The sequence below is a fragment of the Aulonocara stuartgranti genome (genome assembly GCF_965226115.1).
Source record: "Aulonocara stuartgranti genome assembly, chromosome: 23".
Taxonomy (NCBI): Eukaryota; Metazoa; Chordata; class Actinopteri; order Cichliformes; family Cichlidae; genus Aulonocara; species Aulonocara stuartgranti.
This window is the reverse complement of record NC_138958.1, coordinates 34,494,775-34,514,175: the sequence shown is the minus strand read 5'-3', so window position 1 is coordinate 34,514,175 and position 19,401 is coordinate 34,494,775. Positions and strand designations below refer to the sequence as shown.

Sequence of the window (19,401 nt, the reverse complement as noted above, 5' to 3'; positions counted from 1 at the left end):
AGCCGGCTGTCATCACACCGAGTTTCAGTGGGCTGTTGCTGGTGAGAGCCAGGGGGCTCCCTGCCAGACTAATTAAGATCCTGAATTAGAAACCAGAAGGCAACTGAGAGGCAATATATGCACCACTGGGGGCTGAATGGTTGCATTGCTCCTTTCTCTAGGGATCACAGGACATCAGAAAGCCTCCTAACAAAGGGGTTATGGATTTCAGAGTTAAATAAGATGGATAGATGCAGGAAATCAGGTCAGACGAGAGAGCTGGCACCAACTGGGACTATGTGTGTTTTCAGAAACCGAAGCGGTTGAGTCAGTGTTCTGTGTAGGTTTTGGCTCGTGCATCTTACAGCGATGTACCACGGGGTTGTCTGAGCAGCGTTCCTTTCTGATAAACAGCCCCAAAGCTTCCCATGCTTGTCAGCGCCCAACTAGAGAGCACTGCCAGCCTTTTTTCGTGCCCTCCTCCAACAGAGTCCCGAGCAGCGAGAGACATCCGATGTTATCAGCACTGCAGATTTGCCAGCGCTGCTGCCAAAGGCTTGTCTTATGAATTCACAGTGAAGTACCGAGATTTTTCTTTCTTGCCTTTTTTTTATTGTTGTTCCCGTTATGCACACATCACAAAGCAAATTGGACTAGTAAATGTCCGAAAGACAGAATACAGAATTGGCTTAATTTCTGACAAAGTCATATTTGTACAAATGTATAAAACCATTTCTGTGCACGCAAAAAGCAAAAACAGGCCTTCGTCCTAAATGACTGAACATTTATGGTGTGTCATAACCTGCAGTGAGATTCCAGCCCTGCTGGAAGCTGCTCGCAGCTGTCTCTGACCTATTTATGAAGCTGATGGATGGAAGGTGAAAAGAGCCTTTGTGTGGCTGCCTTTTGTGTTTCTTGGGAAGGTGCTGATGATTTCCTTTCGGAACTTAATTGCTGGCATATCCAACTTTGCTGTGCTTTAGATCCAGGACGAATATTCCTCTGTAAATGTTCAACAAATTCAGTAATTCTGATATAGGCAGGAGCATGTGGTGTTGTAGTTAAGAGTATTGGGGTTTTTCAAAGTGTTGCATTCATGCAAGCGGCTGTGGTTTTGACCTGGTTAGAGCTGCTCTAAAAGGGTCTAAGAAAGACGCAGTTCAGAAGCAAGGCTGCAGAAATCCTCTCCTCACACTTACCCTCGTTTACAGCAGCAGCGGCTGAATGCAGATGACATCACATCTTTTTTCTTTTGGCTTGACTGCGTGCTGTAAAGTTTTTTTTTTGTTTGCTTGTTTTGTTTGGTTTTTTTTTAATGTTGTTGTTGCTGTGGCATAATGCTTAAAGCCAGAGGCATTTATTTAGCTTAGCAGAAATTGCCTAGAGGTCGTCAGTTAATACTTGTTGAACTATTTAACAGCTCCAAAAAGTGCTGCAGGGCAGCCTCATTTTACATTATGGGCAAAAGCTTGATGGTTAAAGCCAAATTTGCTGATAATGGCGCAGTTATGTTCAGCTAGCTATAAAGCCAGGGAGTGCAGCAAATTAGAGTTGAATGTTTATGCTGATTAGCCTGGTGAGGTTTTCTCTACAAGAAGCTGATCGCACGGCAGAGAACAGAACAATGCGTTATAATCAGAAAAGGGATGTTTGTTTCGGTTTCATTCATGTGGTCAGGCATGCACGCAAATGCTGGTTAATAAGATATCTGGTAGCTGCTTGTTTACAGCACACACAGGCACCAGCATAGATTAATATTAATGATGTGTGTTTCTGATAAACGTTATTTCCTGTTGCTGTAAATAATAATCGGGGTATTCAGTACTCTCATCAAGTATATTCTGCTAAGATTAGCGCGGGAGTTGCAGGTTAAAGGTGACCTGTTATTCTTGTTATGGCTCCATTCTGTTATCTTTTCTTTAATATAACTCAGCATATGGCTTCGGTGTAGAGCTATTCAATATAACGATATATATCGGATGACGATATGAAAACGTCTATCGTTTCATCTTACGCTTTCGTTTGTTTCATGGTGTCGCAAAATAAACTGTTCACGGCAATATTTTTTCATGGTTTTGATGGTCGCTTTAGTGGCTATATTATTTCTTAAAGTTCTCCCTTTCTCTTATATTTAAAATATCTACACTACTGATGGTCAAGTGACTGTTTTTATGCATTGTCGTTAGCAACAACGACGGTAAAACCAGCGTGTGGCTCCGTCATCCGCTTGTTTATTTTCCACATAAACCTTTCACAATAAAGCTGAAGATCCTGTTGAGATTTTTTAAAATAAACTGAGATGATGGCAAACAGAAAGACCAGTCAAAACAAATCCAGGACCTTATTCCTAAACGAGGGGCTCCCTCTGTAGCATGGACATGGTTTGGTTATGAAAAGTCTGACACGGACTAGAAGATTGTACTATGGAAATTATGCAGGAAACTGGACCCCATATCAGACTCAAACACAGCAAACCTGTTCTACCACATACACAAGAATCACGTGAAAGAGTGTGGAGAGAGTTTACGGATGAGAAGCAAAGAAGAGTCGTCAGGTGCTCCAAATAAACCTTAGACTCAAACGTTAAAACAGGCTTTTCCCAGCAGCACGCCGCGTAATAAATAATCGCAAAGAAAATGGCAGCCATTACAACTTGCATCTTAAAATGTATAGTTTTAAGCATCGCTCAAAACTAGACTCCAGGTACACGACGCCCAGGAAAACACGTCACGCAAGTCGAGTTGCCCGAGATTTACAGATTTGACAGAAAATGTAAAATTTTTGTGATATATATCATTGTCGGGCTGATAAATGTCTTATATCGGGATAACAGTCTTGTAACCTGCTTAGCTCGGAGGTTCCATGCGATTTAAATCTCACAAAATGAGCGATACTACAAGCACAGCAGAAGGGCGGTTTGATGCAAGAAGCATATACAGGCTGCTGACTGGACAGATTACACGTGCTATGTGCAAACCTGCATTCCAGCTATTCATCAAGGTACGATGCCACATGTGTACAACTTCTGCTGACTGGATTTCAGTGATGGGCTTTTGATATTCTTCATCGGGCATGCTCTAAAAACTTAAAACGAGAAGAAATAGTTCTAAAAACTCTCTTTTCCTGTGACTTGAAAAGATTCAAAGTCTGTGTCCCCCAAACTCAGGTGTGAATTTATTCTGAATAGTAGACTTTTTTCTTTCTTTCTTTTTTTTTTTTTAAACGAATATCAACAACTGAGCTTAAAAAAAAAAGTGCAGTTCATTTAGTACAGCACCACAAACAGCTGCTGAAAAGGCAAGACTGTCTCAGACTGTTGGAAGTTGTAGACAATTATTAAACAACTGGTTGATTAATAATTTAAATGTTAGTGAAACCCAGGCCCCGTATTAACTGATGAATTAATTGTAGCTCAGCTTGTCTCGCCTTACTGTGTTTACCTGTACGCCTCAAACTCACGTACTGCTGTCCGACCCCACACGCAGACCAAGTCTGAGCCCCTCTCTAAACGTGTTGCGAACATGAGAGTGCAATGACAAAAAGTGAAAGGGTTTAAAATTCTGTTTGTGTTCAAGTCAAGTCAAGTCAAGTCAACTTTATTTGTCAATTCTGCCACATGTACAGGACATACACAGAATAGAAATTGCGTTACTCTCAAACCCTAGTGATTAGAAAAATGCAAATAAAATAATTAAAAAGTAAAAATTTAAATAAATACAATACAATTTTACGTATAACAAAAAAAAGCTATGCAATATACAATATACAATATTCAAGTAAGAAGGCATAGTGGTGCAAAATAGGCAAATAGTGCAAATGGGGATTTAGTAGTGTACGGTAAGAGATAGTGTAACAACAAAGTCTTATGAGGTCCAATGCTTAAGCAGTCCAATGCTCCACAAAGTGACTGGAGCAGGCCAGTGAGTGCGTCAGAGAGTGAGTGTGTGTGACAGAGTTCAGTGAGACCGTGGTGGAGAATGGCCTGGTAAATGGCCTGTATTTATATAGCGCTTTACTAGTCCCTAAGGACCCCAAAGTGCTTTACATATCCAGTCATCCACCCATTCACACACACATTCACACACTGGTGATGGCAGCTACATTGTAGCCACAGCCACCCTGGGGCGCACTGACAGAGGCGAGGCTGCCGGACACTGGCGCCACCGGGCCCTCTGACCACCACCAGTAGGCAACGGGTGAAGTGTCTTGCCCAAGGACACAACGACCGAGACTGTCCAAGCCGGGGCTCAAACCGGCAACCTTCCGATTACAAGGTGAACTCCTAACTCTTGAGCCACGATCGGGGGAGAGGGGAGAGGGGGGCAGAATCGGGAGGGAGTTTAGCTTCCTGACAGCCTGATGGATGAAGCTGTCCTTCAGTCTGCTGGTCCTGGCCTGGAGACTCCGCAGTCTCCTCCCTGACGGCAGCAGCTTGAAGAAGCTTTGCATTGGGTGCGTGGGATCAGCCGCTATGCAAAGGGCTTTTTTAGTGAGACGGGTGCTGTAAATGTCCTGGAGGGACATCACCTGTCAGCGAGGAAGATAAATTGTAAGCTATTCAAATGTTTTTATTTCAGGGACAGTATACACCCTTTTGCTTAAACATTCACACAGCAACATCAGTCACACACGATACTATCTGGATTAAACAAGACTGCTTCTGTTTCAAGAGTCGCAGAAGCATTAAAGTCATTTCTTTGTCTTCTTTTTTCCTTTTTTTTCTGTTGTTTTGTTTTTTTTACTAGTCGAATTTGGTGTGTTACCATGCCACGTTAAATGAGCCTCCACACACTGAGCACAGCAGCCTTCAGCTGGGTGTGCTCCGGCTCCGTTGTGTGTGGCCTGCTGCAGTTAGAAACAGGTTGATCTTCTCAAACTAATAGTGGAGGAGAAGTACGCTTCACTAACATTAAGCACCTCCACCCAGTTACTCATTTTCAAGAATTTGTTCAACTAAATTGCATGCCTTAAACTTCATAGTTACCTCAAAACTCCAGGACGTTACTGAAACAACTGAAGTGGTCTGTTACTTGAATCAACTACAAATATTTAACTGAATAGGAGTTGCGGTGCACAAAAAAACAAATGTTGTGTTGTTGCATCATTTTTCACTAAGTTTTTAACTTTAACAAATAACAGGACATTGGCCATTTTCTCGTTTTCATCTCCACAGTTTTGCTCATTATCTGCTTTAATCTTTTCGCTGCTAATACCGAGGCTCATACTGAGGCTGCTGGCTCTGAGCTCGGGATAGGTTTAGCTAACACTTTAGCTACTTTGCCTTTGTTGGCTTTTTTAAAATCTTCATGTTTATCTGGGTGAGGGTGATTGAAGTAGTTTTGTTGTTTACTTTGGTAAACTTTGCATCTTCACTTACAGTGAAGTATTTCCATGCTAGTTACATATGGGCATGTGGCTGAGTGTGTGTATGTTGTGCATGCTTGTAATAGGACCCCACCTCAGTTTACTGTAAGTTATATCTCAAACTGCCAAACCTCTCTTGGTTATCAGTGTTTTAAATTAATCATGGTCATGTGGGATTGGGGTAGGGAAGGCAACTCCCTTGTTATCTGAGTTTAGCAAAGCAACTACCTAACTCCTGATCTCTCCTTCCTCTCTGTTTGTGTTTTCTGCAGCAGGTTGGACTCTGCCCCCTGAGATGTTACTGAGCGGTGAGGATGGATCAAAGAAGGAAATCATGACGGTGACGAGCTGCATGCCACCCTCCAAAAACTGCCGGAGTCGCTCCAACTGACACAGATATGCCTCGCCTGCCCTCCTGATTCCTCTTGCCCAACTCTTTATCTTTCCCCCTGTCCAGTCAAAGTCAGTCCAGCTCTTCCAAGTCTCTGTCCTGTCAGCATGGCTACACCTTTCCTGTGGAAACTGTCCTCTCAGAAGCTGGGCTTCTTCCTGGTCAGCTTCGGCTTCATCTGGGGCATGATGCTGCTGCATTTCACCATCCAGCAGCGAGCCAGCCACGAGAACAGTGCCGTGCTGCGTCAGCAGATCCTCGACCTTAGCAAGCGCTACATCAAAGCACTGGCTGAGGAGAACCAAAGTGTCATGGATGGTCCGTATGTTGGAACCATGACGGCTTACGGTGAGTAGTCGACTCGCTGACATGGCTGCTCTGATTTTAGCAAACAAGAGCAATCTTTCTACCTTTACTACAGAATCTTTGTCGCCAAATGTGCTCTTCAGCAAGGCCAGGATGCCATGTCTCAATCAGTCACAAAATAGTTTGACACATGCTTCCAGAGCTGAACATTTCTGGGACATACCTGACAGTGCATGTCATCAATCAGTGTTTGACCTCTGGAGTATGAATCTCTGTGAGACTGCTGTGATTTGCAAGTAGTCTGGGGCACTTAGTGCTCACAAGTGGTGGGCCTGTACTTGGCATTATACACACCCTTATTAAAGCAGCTTCCTTGCTTAGACCACGGAGTATTTGCAGAAGTGCAAATGCATATGAAACAGATCGTTTCCTGGTGCGTGGTATGTAAGAGCTGAAGAAAATCATTTGACCTGATTCTCTTGATAGTGCCCCCCATCTCCATCTTACTGATATCGCTCTCCAGGTTTAAGGTTGGGTATGGTTGGTTATTTTAGTGCTGTAAATGTGTCACTTTAAGTGTAAAAGGCCAGATACATGTACATGTTTAAGTGTGAAGCATAGCAAAATTCAAGACAGTTATTTTAGGCTGTTGGCCTCTGTTTCCACATCTTCTTTAAATTGGATGGAATAGTTCCACTTGTCTGCCTCCTGAACAGGTGCAGCATCGGCTCTATTTTTTTAAAAAAATGTTCGGGAGCTTTAACGTCAATACGGCTGCATTGGAGCATAATACTGTAATAGCACAGGTCCAGAAGAGCCATCAATAAGTTATTCATGCCATTAATAGACCTGTATGGCTCAATGGGAGGCTTCATTAGAAACCTGAGATTGGAATTGATTGTTCTCTAATGCCCAGAGAAACAACAGGATACAGTAGAGCTCCTGGAGATTAGGAACGTGAAGAAGGAGCCAGAGCGAGAAGAGAAGAGAAACAAGTGCGCTGGTAGCATAGGGTGTCAAATTTCTGCTTCCCCCCCTTTTCTGACACGCATTAAACTGCTTTTGTTTATTTCATGTATTTCAAGTGCATGCAGAATGTGGAAAAAATTCAGGTCCCTACGCAAAACGTCTTCCTTTCCAAATTACTGCCAGTAATCAGGCTCTGCTTAAAACATTTAACTCAGCAGTGTCATCTGAGCTGCTTGGAGGAAATAAACTTCAACATCTGCATTATTATATTAAGTCATTATTATTGCTTGTTTGTGCTGCTTTCATTGCCCAGACTTGAAGTACATTTGCATGGGACCTATCCTCCTGTAAACTCTGTGATTTGTTTGGGGTAAAGTGGTCTGAGCCCCATCCATAGATTTATTTGTAATACATCAGCCTGTCGTTCCAGGGAACAGATTCCTGTCCAGTTTGTTTTGTTCCCTTATATGATCGATTGATTTTCACACTGCTGTAGCAGTCTGCTGACCGGCGTCCAATATCCCATCACAGTCCATTTCAAGTCCTTGATTAGATAGCCGAGCACTGGGATCCTCTGTGCTTCCTGTGTTTGGCTTGATACAATTCGTAATGAGTTTACTGGGAAACAGCGTTTCCTCCTTTACCACCCATAAATGACCCATGCCATCTTAATGCATGTGGTTTTAATACTGTAACTCCTGAAAGCTGATTTGGGCCACTTAGTTGCTTTTAATGGTCAGGATAATTTTAAGAAACCCACATGTTGAGAAGCATCTAATCAGTGAGTCCAAGCCTTTTTGTACACAGCCAGTCGCTGAAAGATTTCAGGTATTTCTTTCTCTCTGCGGGTGTTTAAAAACATCTTCAGGGTTATATTTAGATTTTTAAAAATCCTGTGCTACTATATGAACTGAATTCATCAACAGGTAAAAGTGTATTTTTAGGAAGATTGAATTAGTGGGGGAGTACTTAGAACCACTCATAGCTGATTTCCCACATAGCAAGAAAGTCCTGGGTTCACATCATCAGCCGGCTGGGGCCTTTTGTGTGGAGATGTTCTTCGTGTGACTGCATGGGTTCTCTGTGGGTACTCCAGGTTCATCCCACAGTCCAAAAACATGCTTGTTAGATTAATTGGTGATTCTAAATTGGCCATAGGTGTGACTGTAAGCATGAATGATTGTCTGTGTCTCTGGATTGGCCTTGCATTGAACTGGCAGCTTGTTTAGGATGTAAAATACGTTTCACTGTATGAAAGCTGTGTTAGACTCGGCACCCTGTAACCTTAAATTGAATAAGTGAATGAGAAAGTGGATTTGTGAATTACATTTGAAATATATGGTTCTGATTGGTAGAAATCCCTTTAGTACAAGTATATTGAATTCCCTGTTTTGCTTCCTAACTATAATTTCTTTCAAGCTCATTTCTTCAAGCAACTTTAAAGTGGACATTGTGTTCCTGCTTTATTAAGTCTTCTGTTTTAGTTTTCAGTGTGTAAAATGTTTCAATTATATTTCAGTAGATTGCAGTCAACTGGCTTCGGTTATCTTACATCTCACACTTCAAGTGCATAACCCTAGCTACAGTGGCTGCTACAGGACAAACATGTTTTAGTTATCCAAGAGAGATCAAAACATTATAAACATGTCATACTCCATAGCGCCAGCTGGCGTGTTTCTGCTGCTGTTTGGCCTGGATCTGCCCCAGAGTCAGTCCACCGTTTACCTCAGGTGTCAATGCCAAGTGAGAATCGTCCAGCTTTATTTACTATGGAAGAAGCTTTAAAACTTAATGAAAGGAGTCTGATACAAGTTGAAAAGTTAGACAAGCTCACTTCTGATTTATGACACTGATACTCAAGTGAGTTGTTAAGGATAGGCTGAACTGTCAGTAGCGCTGCTGTTTTCTTTCAACTCATTCAATGTTTCAATTCAACAGCTCGGACAGTCTTGGTCGTTGTGTCCTTGGGCAAGACACTTCACCCGTTGCCTGCTGGTGGTGGTCAGAGGGCCCGGTGGCGCCAGTGTTCGGCAGCCTCGCCTCTGTCAGTGCGCCCCAGGGCAGCTGTGGCTACAATGCAGCTTGCCATCACCAGTGTGTGAATGTGTGGATGACTGAACGTGTAAAGCGCTTTGGGGTCCTTAGGGACTAAGTAAAGCGCTATACAAATACAGGCCATTTACCATTTTATTTACCATTTATGATCATGCTAGTAGAAAATGTTAGGTCACTGCAAGTGCAATGAAAGCTTCCCATCAAGTGAACATAACGTTATGAGGGATTGAGCAGCTGACAGGGAAAGCAGAGTTTTTCAGTCATGTCATCTCACTTGACCAGCCAGCGTCAGTTTTCAACCTGAATAAAAAGGCTGTTAGAAATGAATATGATTGGATATGAGCTTTACTCTTCCGCCTTTCCAAAACTGATCCATGGAACTGGTTGGAACGATCTGCTGTTACCACGTAGCTATCAAGCTATTGTGGATTTCTTTCATGGTTGGGAAACATATAAAGCTCTTGTGCTCTGTGCTTGGCCCGGCAGCCTCGGTATGTTGCTTTTCTTCGTCCTCTCCAGGATGGTAGGTCACCATGTGCTTCCCTGCTCTTTGCTACGGTCAGTCAGATGGAGCCCACTGCCTGGCTGGATTGAGCTTTTGGTTGTGGATGATAGGAAAGAACAGGGGTTGCTGATAAATGCTTTGGGCTTATGTTTCTGTGTAATCACTTCTTTTTAATATGTCTGTGAAGGTTCTCAGTCCTCCAGGTCATCACTTCACTTCTTTTTAATGCTCACGAGCTTAATGAAATGTCCCAGGTGATTGTGTAACCACATCATTGCCTAGTTTGACACTATTGTTTATAACAGAATGAATTTCACTATGTTTATTGCTGCAGGGTTTGTTTTTGCAAGTGCATCAGTAATAAGAAGGATGGAGGCCGGCAGAAATGTTTCCCTAGGTGTGCCATTACTCATCCAGCTTACCTGGCAGCACATTTAATGCACACAACGACAGGTCAAAGCATTATTCACAGCAACACACAGCCTGATGAAGGTTTTTGAATCACAATCTCACATTTAATTATAGTGAAGCCTCACGTTTAACTATAGTAATTATAGTGACAGATATTACTTCCTCACTTGATAAATACTCCTATCGATGCTACTCTCCACATTTTACTATAAAATAAAGACATGATGGTGGTTATAGTCACTGATGTTTTTCATTTCCTACTAAGCAGATGTGCTGGTGTTTATTAATGTTCCTCCAGGGTCAAGGGCTGGGATAATCCCCCTAAAGTTCTCAAAGTATTGCAATTTAACTTTCTCAGCTCATGCTATGATCCAACTCGCTAGTGCTGTGATCGAGATTCCTCAGAAATCGGATGTCGTAACCTTTAGTGCATTCCAGAAAATGTCCAAAAAACCCAAACAAACTGAATTTGTTATGGTTCTTACCTGCAGGTGTTGTTGCTCAACAGAGAGGGTATAGCTACTGCCTCTTCCAAATCTAATGATATATGGAAAGTGGCAATTTTTATGCATAGAGTCTGATTACATAGTCCACCGGCTTTGTGTAAGCTGGGGCTGTTGGTTTTCTGAAAAACCCCCCAAAACAAAACCAAAAAACAAAGGATAAGATCATTTGAATACGCTTTAAAAAAGGAATGTTAACTGTATCCTAACTTCATCAAAACAGTCTCATCTTGACTCGAGGTTGAAACAGTTGCTTTAACAGTTTGGCAAATCTCATCAGCATCAGACCTAAAGCAGCCAACTACACTGCACTGATTCAAATTTAGTTTAAAGTCAGATTTGTATATGTGTCAGGGTTTTTACAGAGCATCTAACCTTTTACATGCGGAATATCACACTGAGCTCCATTTTTCATTAAATACAGTAAAGTGAGCACAAACCTTTGAACATTTTGCTCTGTCAGCCATGACAGTAGAGCACAGAGAAACATGGCAACATCAAGAATAATCCCTTGACCCTAAGTGTCATTACCAGTGACACTTAGGAATTTTAAAATGTCAGCTATGTTGGTATCGCATATATTAACATTGCATAAATATCAATAGCTGTACCTTTTTGTCTAGGTGTCTGTGTGTGCCTATTTAATACTGGTTCCAGTACTCATGCTTAATGGTAATAAACACAATTGGTAAATTACCCTACTGGCTTGCTCAGGTAAGTCTGGTTTAACTGGAGTGACCATGGACAGTGTTTGGACTCTTGTTGTGAGGAACATTTAACATATGCACACTATAACTTCATACATCTGTCACATAAGCTAGAAGTTTCTATCTTTTGCTCTCCTATTGGAAAGACGTACCAAATGAAATTTCAAATCAAATCAAATCAAATCACTTTTTATTGTCACATCACATGTGCAGGCACACTGGCACAGCACATGCGAGTGAATTTGAAACAAGTCTAATGAATCTCTGTGTTATTCGGCCTGAAGTCAGGGCTCTGTTTCTGGGGTGAATATATTATGTTCGGCCCAATAGCTTGGCATGGCAAAGCTTTCCGTTTGGATTCTTCCTGGTGTCACCGAGCTGCTCTCTGTACATCTGCTCCTCCCAGCATACCTCGGCTCGTCCAAATCAGACAAATGCTCTGGCCTTTCCCTTCACACGAAACATACTGGTGGTGCTGTGCCAGGCCTCGTTGTCCTATTGCCAATCTGTCTGACGTGATGAAAAATGGCGTGTTAAATGCATCATGGCGCGGGAAAAAGTGGTGTTTACATGTGACAGACAAGCAGCAATTACCATCTTCTGAGTAAAGCAACCCTGAGTCATTTTGGATTAGTTCAGTAGATATTTAAGCCAATATACAAATAATATAACTGGCTATGGCTTTTAAGAGTATCTCAGACCTTTTCTCTCAATGAAAATTAGCAAGCGTAGGCGTTTTCTCTCTGTTAACTACATAACATGACATTTAAACTGTCGCTAATATTCATTTGTGTTCCTGATGTTGCTGCATTTAAGTTATCTTTATGTAACCTCTCTTAGCTTTGCTGGCTAATATAAATAACAACTGTTGGCTGTAGCTTCAATGCTATCATTGTTTGCATAGCTGTGTAATGGCCTTTGGCTCCATTGGTAGTCATTAGCATAACCTTTTTGAGTGGATGTATTCATAGAAGCAGACTTGCGTCTGTTACCTATGTACCCTTGCTTTCCAATGGTAGGGGATACTCTGTGCTCTGAGTAGCATTTCCAGCAGCTTTAACATTTCTCTGTAAATGCCAGTGCATTTGTTACAGGTTAAAGTATCAAGACAAGTACCTTGATAAATGGGTCCAAAAATACAGTATTTAAGCATTGTGACTGTGCAAATATAATCTAAATATGGCCTCATCTATCTGGCTACTGGTCAGGAACGTTCCTACATGTTCTGCATTTTGCCATGGTTGTGTTTTATGAAAGTAAATTTAGAAAAGATTTACGTGGAAATGCAAAGACCCTCACAAAACTGGAGGAACAGGAAGTCATTTGCAAAGACTCGGGTGCTCCCCATTAATAATTAAATGAGCCGGAAGCTGGTCCCTGAAGCCTCAAGAATGTGTTGTTGTAGGACCTGAGCTTGTCATTGAAGCTGAAGCTATTTATTGTCAGAGATAGCTGAGCAATTTTCCTCAGTCAGTTCCATGTGGGGACTTTTACAGAAAGGCAAGCTCTACTTGCCTTGCTTGTCCTGGCTGAATACCACTGCTCATACTACAGATGGCAGCTTTAATGGCACGTTTGTGTCGATTTCTAAAGAAATATCATAATTGACCAACCATATTTGAGCTGGTTTTTGCTGCAAACGAATAAACAGTGTTTGGAGTATGTGGAGAACAAAAGAAAGAGAATGTAATCTTGAAACTACTATCCTTTCCGTTTTGTGGTAATTAAGCCGTAAAACATTGAACTTAACATGATACAGAAACACAAGGAAACAAAGAATGCTGGGTCAAAATGACCCAGGACCATGATACTTAAGCTGGAGACCCCAAATTTAAAACAAAAGCGTTAGGACTTTAGTCAAAATCCTTCTAGGAGCAACTTGTGCCACTTGGTGACTATCTCACACTCAGATGGCAGCTGGCGGTAGTAGTCCTTGTTCTGCTTCGTTGAGCTCCATGAAGCTACACGTGAACCACCTTGCACCAGAGCAGAAGAAGTACTACCATCTCACAGTGTTGCTAGCTACAGTCCAAAGTTACAGCTTCTCTTTCTCATTCCACAAGAGCACTGAGCAAATATCATATTTTATGGATTGAGCAAGTGAAAAAAAAATCAAAGATACACTTGCCTACGTCTATCCCGTAGTACCAGTATGCCTGCCACTACACAGCTGAAACCTCAAGTGTGCAGTTGTACCATTAAAGTAACTGGTTTTCTGGAAACAGGGGCAAGATACGTGCCAACTTTGGTTTTATAAAATTCTCAGAAATTTCTAGCCTGGTTTTTATTCCTCTCCCTTAAAATGTTTGCTTTAGTCACACAACACTTTCAGCTTTTAGAAGAAATCCCCCATCGATGCCTTTCCCACCACTTTTTAGATTAAAGGTTGATTTTGACAACTTAAGCTCTTTGACAACTTAAGCACTCTACTCCAACTCATGGACCTGACACACCGCTTTTTTTTGCTGGAGAGAAATAAAATTTAACATTCTCATTTTGCAGACCTGAAGAAGACTCTCGCAGTCCTGCTGGATAACATCATGATGAGGCTGGGCAAGCTAGAGTCCAAGGTGGAGAACATCTACAATGGCACAGGGCCCAACCTGAGCAACGGCACCAGCACTATTACGCCCAGTGCTCCAAACTCAGAGAAAGTAAACGTGGCAGGTATGTGCGGCAGTCTTCTTTCGCTTTGGAATAGAGTGTTTGTGTGCATGCTGTGCCAAGGTGGGGGGCAGTCTAAAGGATTTATTTTGTATTTGGATTTGTAAATGTTATCAGTACAAGCTTAGAATCAGACACCTTCCTGGCTCCAGTGGTCATTGATCCTGTGCCACTTAGAAAGACTATAAATGTCTCTGTGCACTCATCCTTTTAGAAGTGTTTGATACATACACAGTACTGAGAAATGGGAATAAGCTGATTGTGGCTGTAGAAAATTTCTTTAAAACTACTCTAGTCAATATCTTTTCTGCGGCATGCAGCTAGCTAAACTTTCCCAGTATTGCCACTGCACTTGATGGGTCCAGACCGCATCCTTGGACTTGATTCAAATAAGGCCTGTGTTCACGCTGCATGACCCTTTTATTAGCTTTCATTGATTTTCCTGCCAGCTTTCAGATGATGAATTCAGCCCAGCTGAGAGAATGAGGTGTTGGTTTTTCTGAGACCCCTCTGAGGGACTTGCTCTCAGTTGTTTGCGCAGCATTAAACAGTAGGAATGTGAAGCTGCACAGCGAAGCAGTATGTGCAGAATTGGATTAGACTGATTGAGATGTTCAAAGAAACACTGGCATTAGTGTAATTCTAATGAGAACTGCTGTGCTGTGCTGCCGCCATCATTTTGGAAGTGCTGATGAGGCCTTTGTGAATTTGTTATTTCACATGACAAAGGACGGTAAGAATACGACAAAATTATGTAGAGTTGAATGAAAGTGTGAGTGTTTGTGATGAAAATACCTGACAAGGATATAAACAGGCCACTCACTCTTATAGCAGTGAATTCAAAGAGATACAGTATAGAACATTTGAAAGGCAACACCGAGTAAATTACATGACCAAAGTGTGTGAAATGAATGTATATTGTTTTCAGAGCTGCCCAAGGAAATTAAGTTCTAGTCATATATACGGGCAGGGCAGTTTCTATTAGAAAATTGAAGCTGTTGAAGTTTCCTCCAGGGAAGAGAACATAGATCACCTGCCCACAGATCTAAAAGAAAAGGCAGCGTCGCATTAAAAATCTTATGGCTGAGTAACTAAACAGATTAATTGTTTTTTATTTTGTTTAAAAACTGTTATTTCATCTTCTTTTTCTTTTTTTTGGCTTTAACTATATTCTATAACTATATATGTAACCACCCTGCACAGGCCTGTGGTGAGCCGCGGTAAACCTTGGATGCATCATTTTGAAACAAATGCAAATTAAAAAAAAGAAAATGTGATAATGAAAAAACAGTAATCAATATAGTAACGGTTCCAGACGGTGTCCGACTTTCAGAATTGCTCAGTAAAAAAAACAAACCCTCACTTTCTCTTCCTGTTTCTGTGATATTCAAAGCCTGCTTTGCAGTCATTCTAATGCCACATCCTTTCACCTACCTTGGTTTGTTTGCCTGGCACTAAAGCAATTTTCTGCTCTTCTTTAGCATCTTTGGAAGGTTGCCTTTGACTGTACCTCTATGAGTTCTCTGCTCTTTCACTAATAGAAACGTTTGTACAGTGAAATGACTCAAAATGATGTGTTCAAAAGCCAGAGTACTCTGGGCTTTAAAAAAAAAAGACAGGGATCGTTTTAAAAGAAGCTGTTATAATTGTTAGTGAAGCCGAAATGTTTGACTCATCGGTTGATTTAGTTGATAGTTGATATTCAGTCGATCAAGATTGTCAAGTTAGTGTTATGCATTGAATCGTCTGGACATCTTTCAGTTTCTTGACGACGTTTCACCTCTGATCAGAGAAGCTTCTTCAGTTCTGAAGCTTCTTGGATGAGATGTGAAAGATGTCCAGATGCTTTTCTTTCCAAGCTCCTTAGACCAGGAGTCATATTGTTTCTCATTCGGGAGTGGTTTTCAGTAAGCGTATTAAAACCATTGTGCATATTCTTTCTCATGTTCAAAATAACAACATTGTTTTTTTGTTGTTGTTTTTTTACTTGGGGTAACAATACTGCAGTCTGTTTGGGGTTGCATAAGGTTCTGATCTGCAGTTACTGTGTTACCTGTAGCTGATGGCAGTATTTACACCCCCCACCTGTACAGAAAATAAAGCCGTACTCTGCTGTGGGCACGGCTGGCAGCAAAATGAATTTTAGCCACCAAACAGAAGGAATCAATATCTGTTTCAGTGGATTCTATATTTAGAACATTTTCACTGCTTCACCTGCTGTCAGACGGGCCTTTACGACGAGGAAGCAGAGCTGTTACGCTCCACCAGACTCCATTGACAAAATGAGGAAGTTCGCCTCATAAAAGATTTGAGCTGTCTGCTGCTGCTTTGATTGGTTATTTAGTGGTGTATTTGAATGTACTCGTCAAATCAACAGTGAAAGTATCGAGCAGCGCCAGATTTCTGTGAAATAATAAAAAACCCCAAAAAACTCAGCAGACTGTGGCGAAAGCCGCCACAGTCTGTGGCGAAAGCCGCCACAGTCTGTGTGCAATAGTTTCTGCAAATCAACAAACTTTGCACCTGTTGCCCCAGATTAAGATTACATAAATGTGTCCTGTCAAACTTTATTATATAAATTTATATCCATTGTTGAAAGAGCAGCACTGTCTTGCTCTGTGAAGTACAGATGGAGACGTAATACAACATCAAAGCATAACCATATCAACAATATTGTCCCATTCCATCTCCATTATGAAGATATATCTATGCATTAATATATGTAATTAAAAACAAACACACAAACAAAATGTAATATTATGACCCAGTCCTAAATTTGAGCATAAAACCTTGTCATTAATTACAGCTTAATTACATTTTTGCAAACCAAGGAATTAGCAGATTAATCAGTAGCTAATTGCAGCTGTAGTGAAGAAAAAGCTTACATGTAATTACATGGAAATGGAATAAAAAAAAAATAGATGTAATATTTGTAGAGGTTTATGGAAGGCTAGACTTCTTAGATGGAGCGGGTTTTGTGACATTAGGTGGCGGTTAATGAGCCCTGCCTTTGCAGGCAAGCGTGATAAAACATTGTCAGAGCACTCTTGGCTTGAACTGCCCTGTTCCACAGAAATCGTAGCTGGACCTGTGACTCATCTCAGTGAACTTGCAGTGGCCTGTTGGCCTAAAACAACCAGTGGCACCCTTCAGAGACATCTGGAGCCTGAATGTATGTCAAAGCTGACAAAGCTGCACCAATGTCTCTCTTGATAGTTGAACTAAAGGCCCCAGCACTCCAGAGCCTCCATTGGAGCATGTCCTCTGTCTTGGAGCAGGGGCAGTGCTGTTGCCAGCTCCACCGGCGCTCCTCCCTGACTGGAACGCAATTACAGAGATAAGAATCTGGACAGTGAGTGCAACACGCCTGCCTTTCAGGGAGGCTGCTATCAAGATGGAGCTGAGCAGCAGCTCTGGGACTGCGCCGTTTCCAATGGAAAGAGGGAACAGAAAAGAGGCGCATAGAGAGACTACAAACCAAAACTACTGGAGTGAGGAGTCTTTAACTCCTCACGCCTTTAAATCTCACATTGCTGAAATAAAAATGAACCAGGTCTTTAGCCACATAAGGCCATGAATGATTTGCATACAATGCTGGTAGTTCCCTGCCAACTGTTTAGACATTGTGAAGAGCTCCTTCTGTCTTGAGATTGCAACTGCCTTGCGTTGTGTGTTGTACAAGCTTCATTAGAGGTTGAGGAATTACATTAACATGGTACAATTTTTCTTCAGCCAAAGACAACGGGCACAGATGTCTGTTATGGTGGCCTTTAGATTGCTTCTTAGCAGTAAGCAGATGGGGCCTGGTCAAACTGCATGTGATGCCATGTCTCACCACGCTGTTGCTAATGTAGCTAATCAACCTCTCTAACCATGTTTCATCCAAAGTTCTGCCCCTGGCATGGAGTCTATGTAATCTCCTTCTTCTCTCACACACACACACACACACACACACACACACACACACACACACACACACACACACACACACACCAGGCATAGAGATAGATGTAACGAACGGTCAGGTGGTGATTTGCAGCATCTAACTCTCCCACGACTCTCACTTGTTCCGTTTCATTCCCCCTGCGATGTATTTCTCTTCCCTTTGCGAGTGTTTAAGGTTATCAATGTCTCTTCCGTCTCAGCCACACCACTGGTGATGTTTGGCTGATTTGCAGCTCGCTGTCTCTCAGACGCCGCCGGCCAAACAGAGATGCTTGCATTCACCGCTCGCGGCATCTTTGCCGCTTTGTCTCTTTCAGCTATCGATCGGCTTGATTTTCTGTTTAATGTTCTCAGTGAAAGATGAGATCCAATCCTCAGTATCAACAAAGGAAAGAGACGAGGATAGTGCTTCTGCTGGGAGTTGCTGGTGGCTCTCTCACTGTGCCTTATTTTCTCTTTATTCATCTGCTCGATATTCTTCATTTTCCAAAGCCACTTGTGTGTCCAATGTACTTCACAACAGGACGTCACTATTATCAGTTTAATAATAAATACATTTTTCTACTTGGGTTTAGATTAGACTGGATAGCATCTTGTTTTTGAAGGCCTGGATTCTCGGTGTACAGATGAAAACTAATAAAATACACATGCAATTCAATTCATTGCTAATAAGTTGCAGAGAGATGCTATCCACTCCCACACACTAAAATCCTCCCACGAATCCTGACTTTCATCACCCTAAAATCTTTGAATGTTGCATAGCAGCATAAAATAAACGAGAATTTGAACCATTGCTTTTACAGCTGTTGGATCTGTGTTGTATTTCTCAGTGTTTTAGTTTCGCCCTTCAGTGTTTCTTACAGATTTACTTTCTAGTTGTGGTTGTGGCTGTCAGTACTCTGCTCTAAAGCCTTGGTATAGCAGCACATTAAGCAGTAAGGGTGGCTTTGCAAGTTAGTATCTTATGTCTTACAGTGTCTCACAGGTTAGAGTGGACATCAATACATCTTATAACAGAAGTGCTGAAGACTAAACTTTAGCGTTTAAAAACCTAGTCTCCATCGCAATGCACTCTGTCCTCTCACACCTGGACAACAACAACACCTACGCCAGAATGCTGTTTATAGACTTCAGTTCAGCATTCAATACAATCCACCCCTCACAACTCATCAGGAAACTGACAGACCTGGGTATCAGTTCCCTCATCTGCAAATGGTTACTGGACTTCCTGACCAACCGCCCCCAACATGTCCGGCTGGATAACCGCTGCTCATCTACCATCACAATGAACACCGGTGTACCACAAGGCTGTGTGATGAGCCCTTTCCTCTACTCCCTCTTCACCCACGACTGCAGACCTGCTGATGGTTCCAACACCATCATTAAGTTTGCAGATGACACCACGGTGATTGGCCTCATCAGTGACAACGATGAGGCCGCCTACAGGGAGGAGGTGGATCGTCTGGCTGAGTGGTGCGACAGAAACAACCTGCTGCTTAACACCGAGAAGACCAAGGAGCTCATCGTGGACTACAGGAGGAATGCTGACCCACATCCACCCATCCACATTAAGGGGACGGCTGTGGAGCGTGTGAGCAGCTT

General features: G+C 42.1%; 1 protein-coding gene across 2 annotated transcripts in view; it reads left to right on the top strand.

The window, feature by feature from the left end:
* The window catches only part of mgat5 (alpha-1,6-mannosylglycoprotein 6-beta-N-acetylglucosaminyltransferase), a 102,779-nt gene that overhangs the window by 11,862 nt on the left and 71,516 nt on the right, over positions 1-19,401 (top strand). Inside the window, exons 2-3 of one of the 2 annotated variants that reach the window (XM_082525061.1) lie at positions 5,619-6,082; positions 13,693-13,857. In XM_082525061.1, the coding sequence (XP_082381187.1) occupies positions 5,842-6,082; positions 13,693-13,857 (406 nt within the window). In that variant the 5' untranslated portion in view covers positions 5,619-5,841. Of the gene's footprint in view, positions 1-5,615; positions 6,083-13,692; positions 13,858-19,401 lie in introns of both variants that reach the window. The other variant, XM_082525060.1, reaches the window with a different exon arrangement.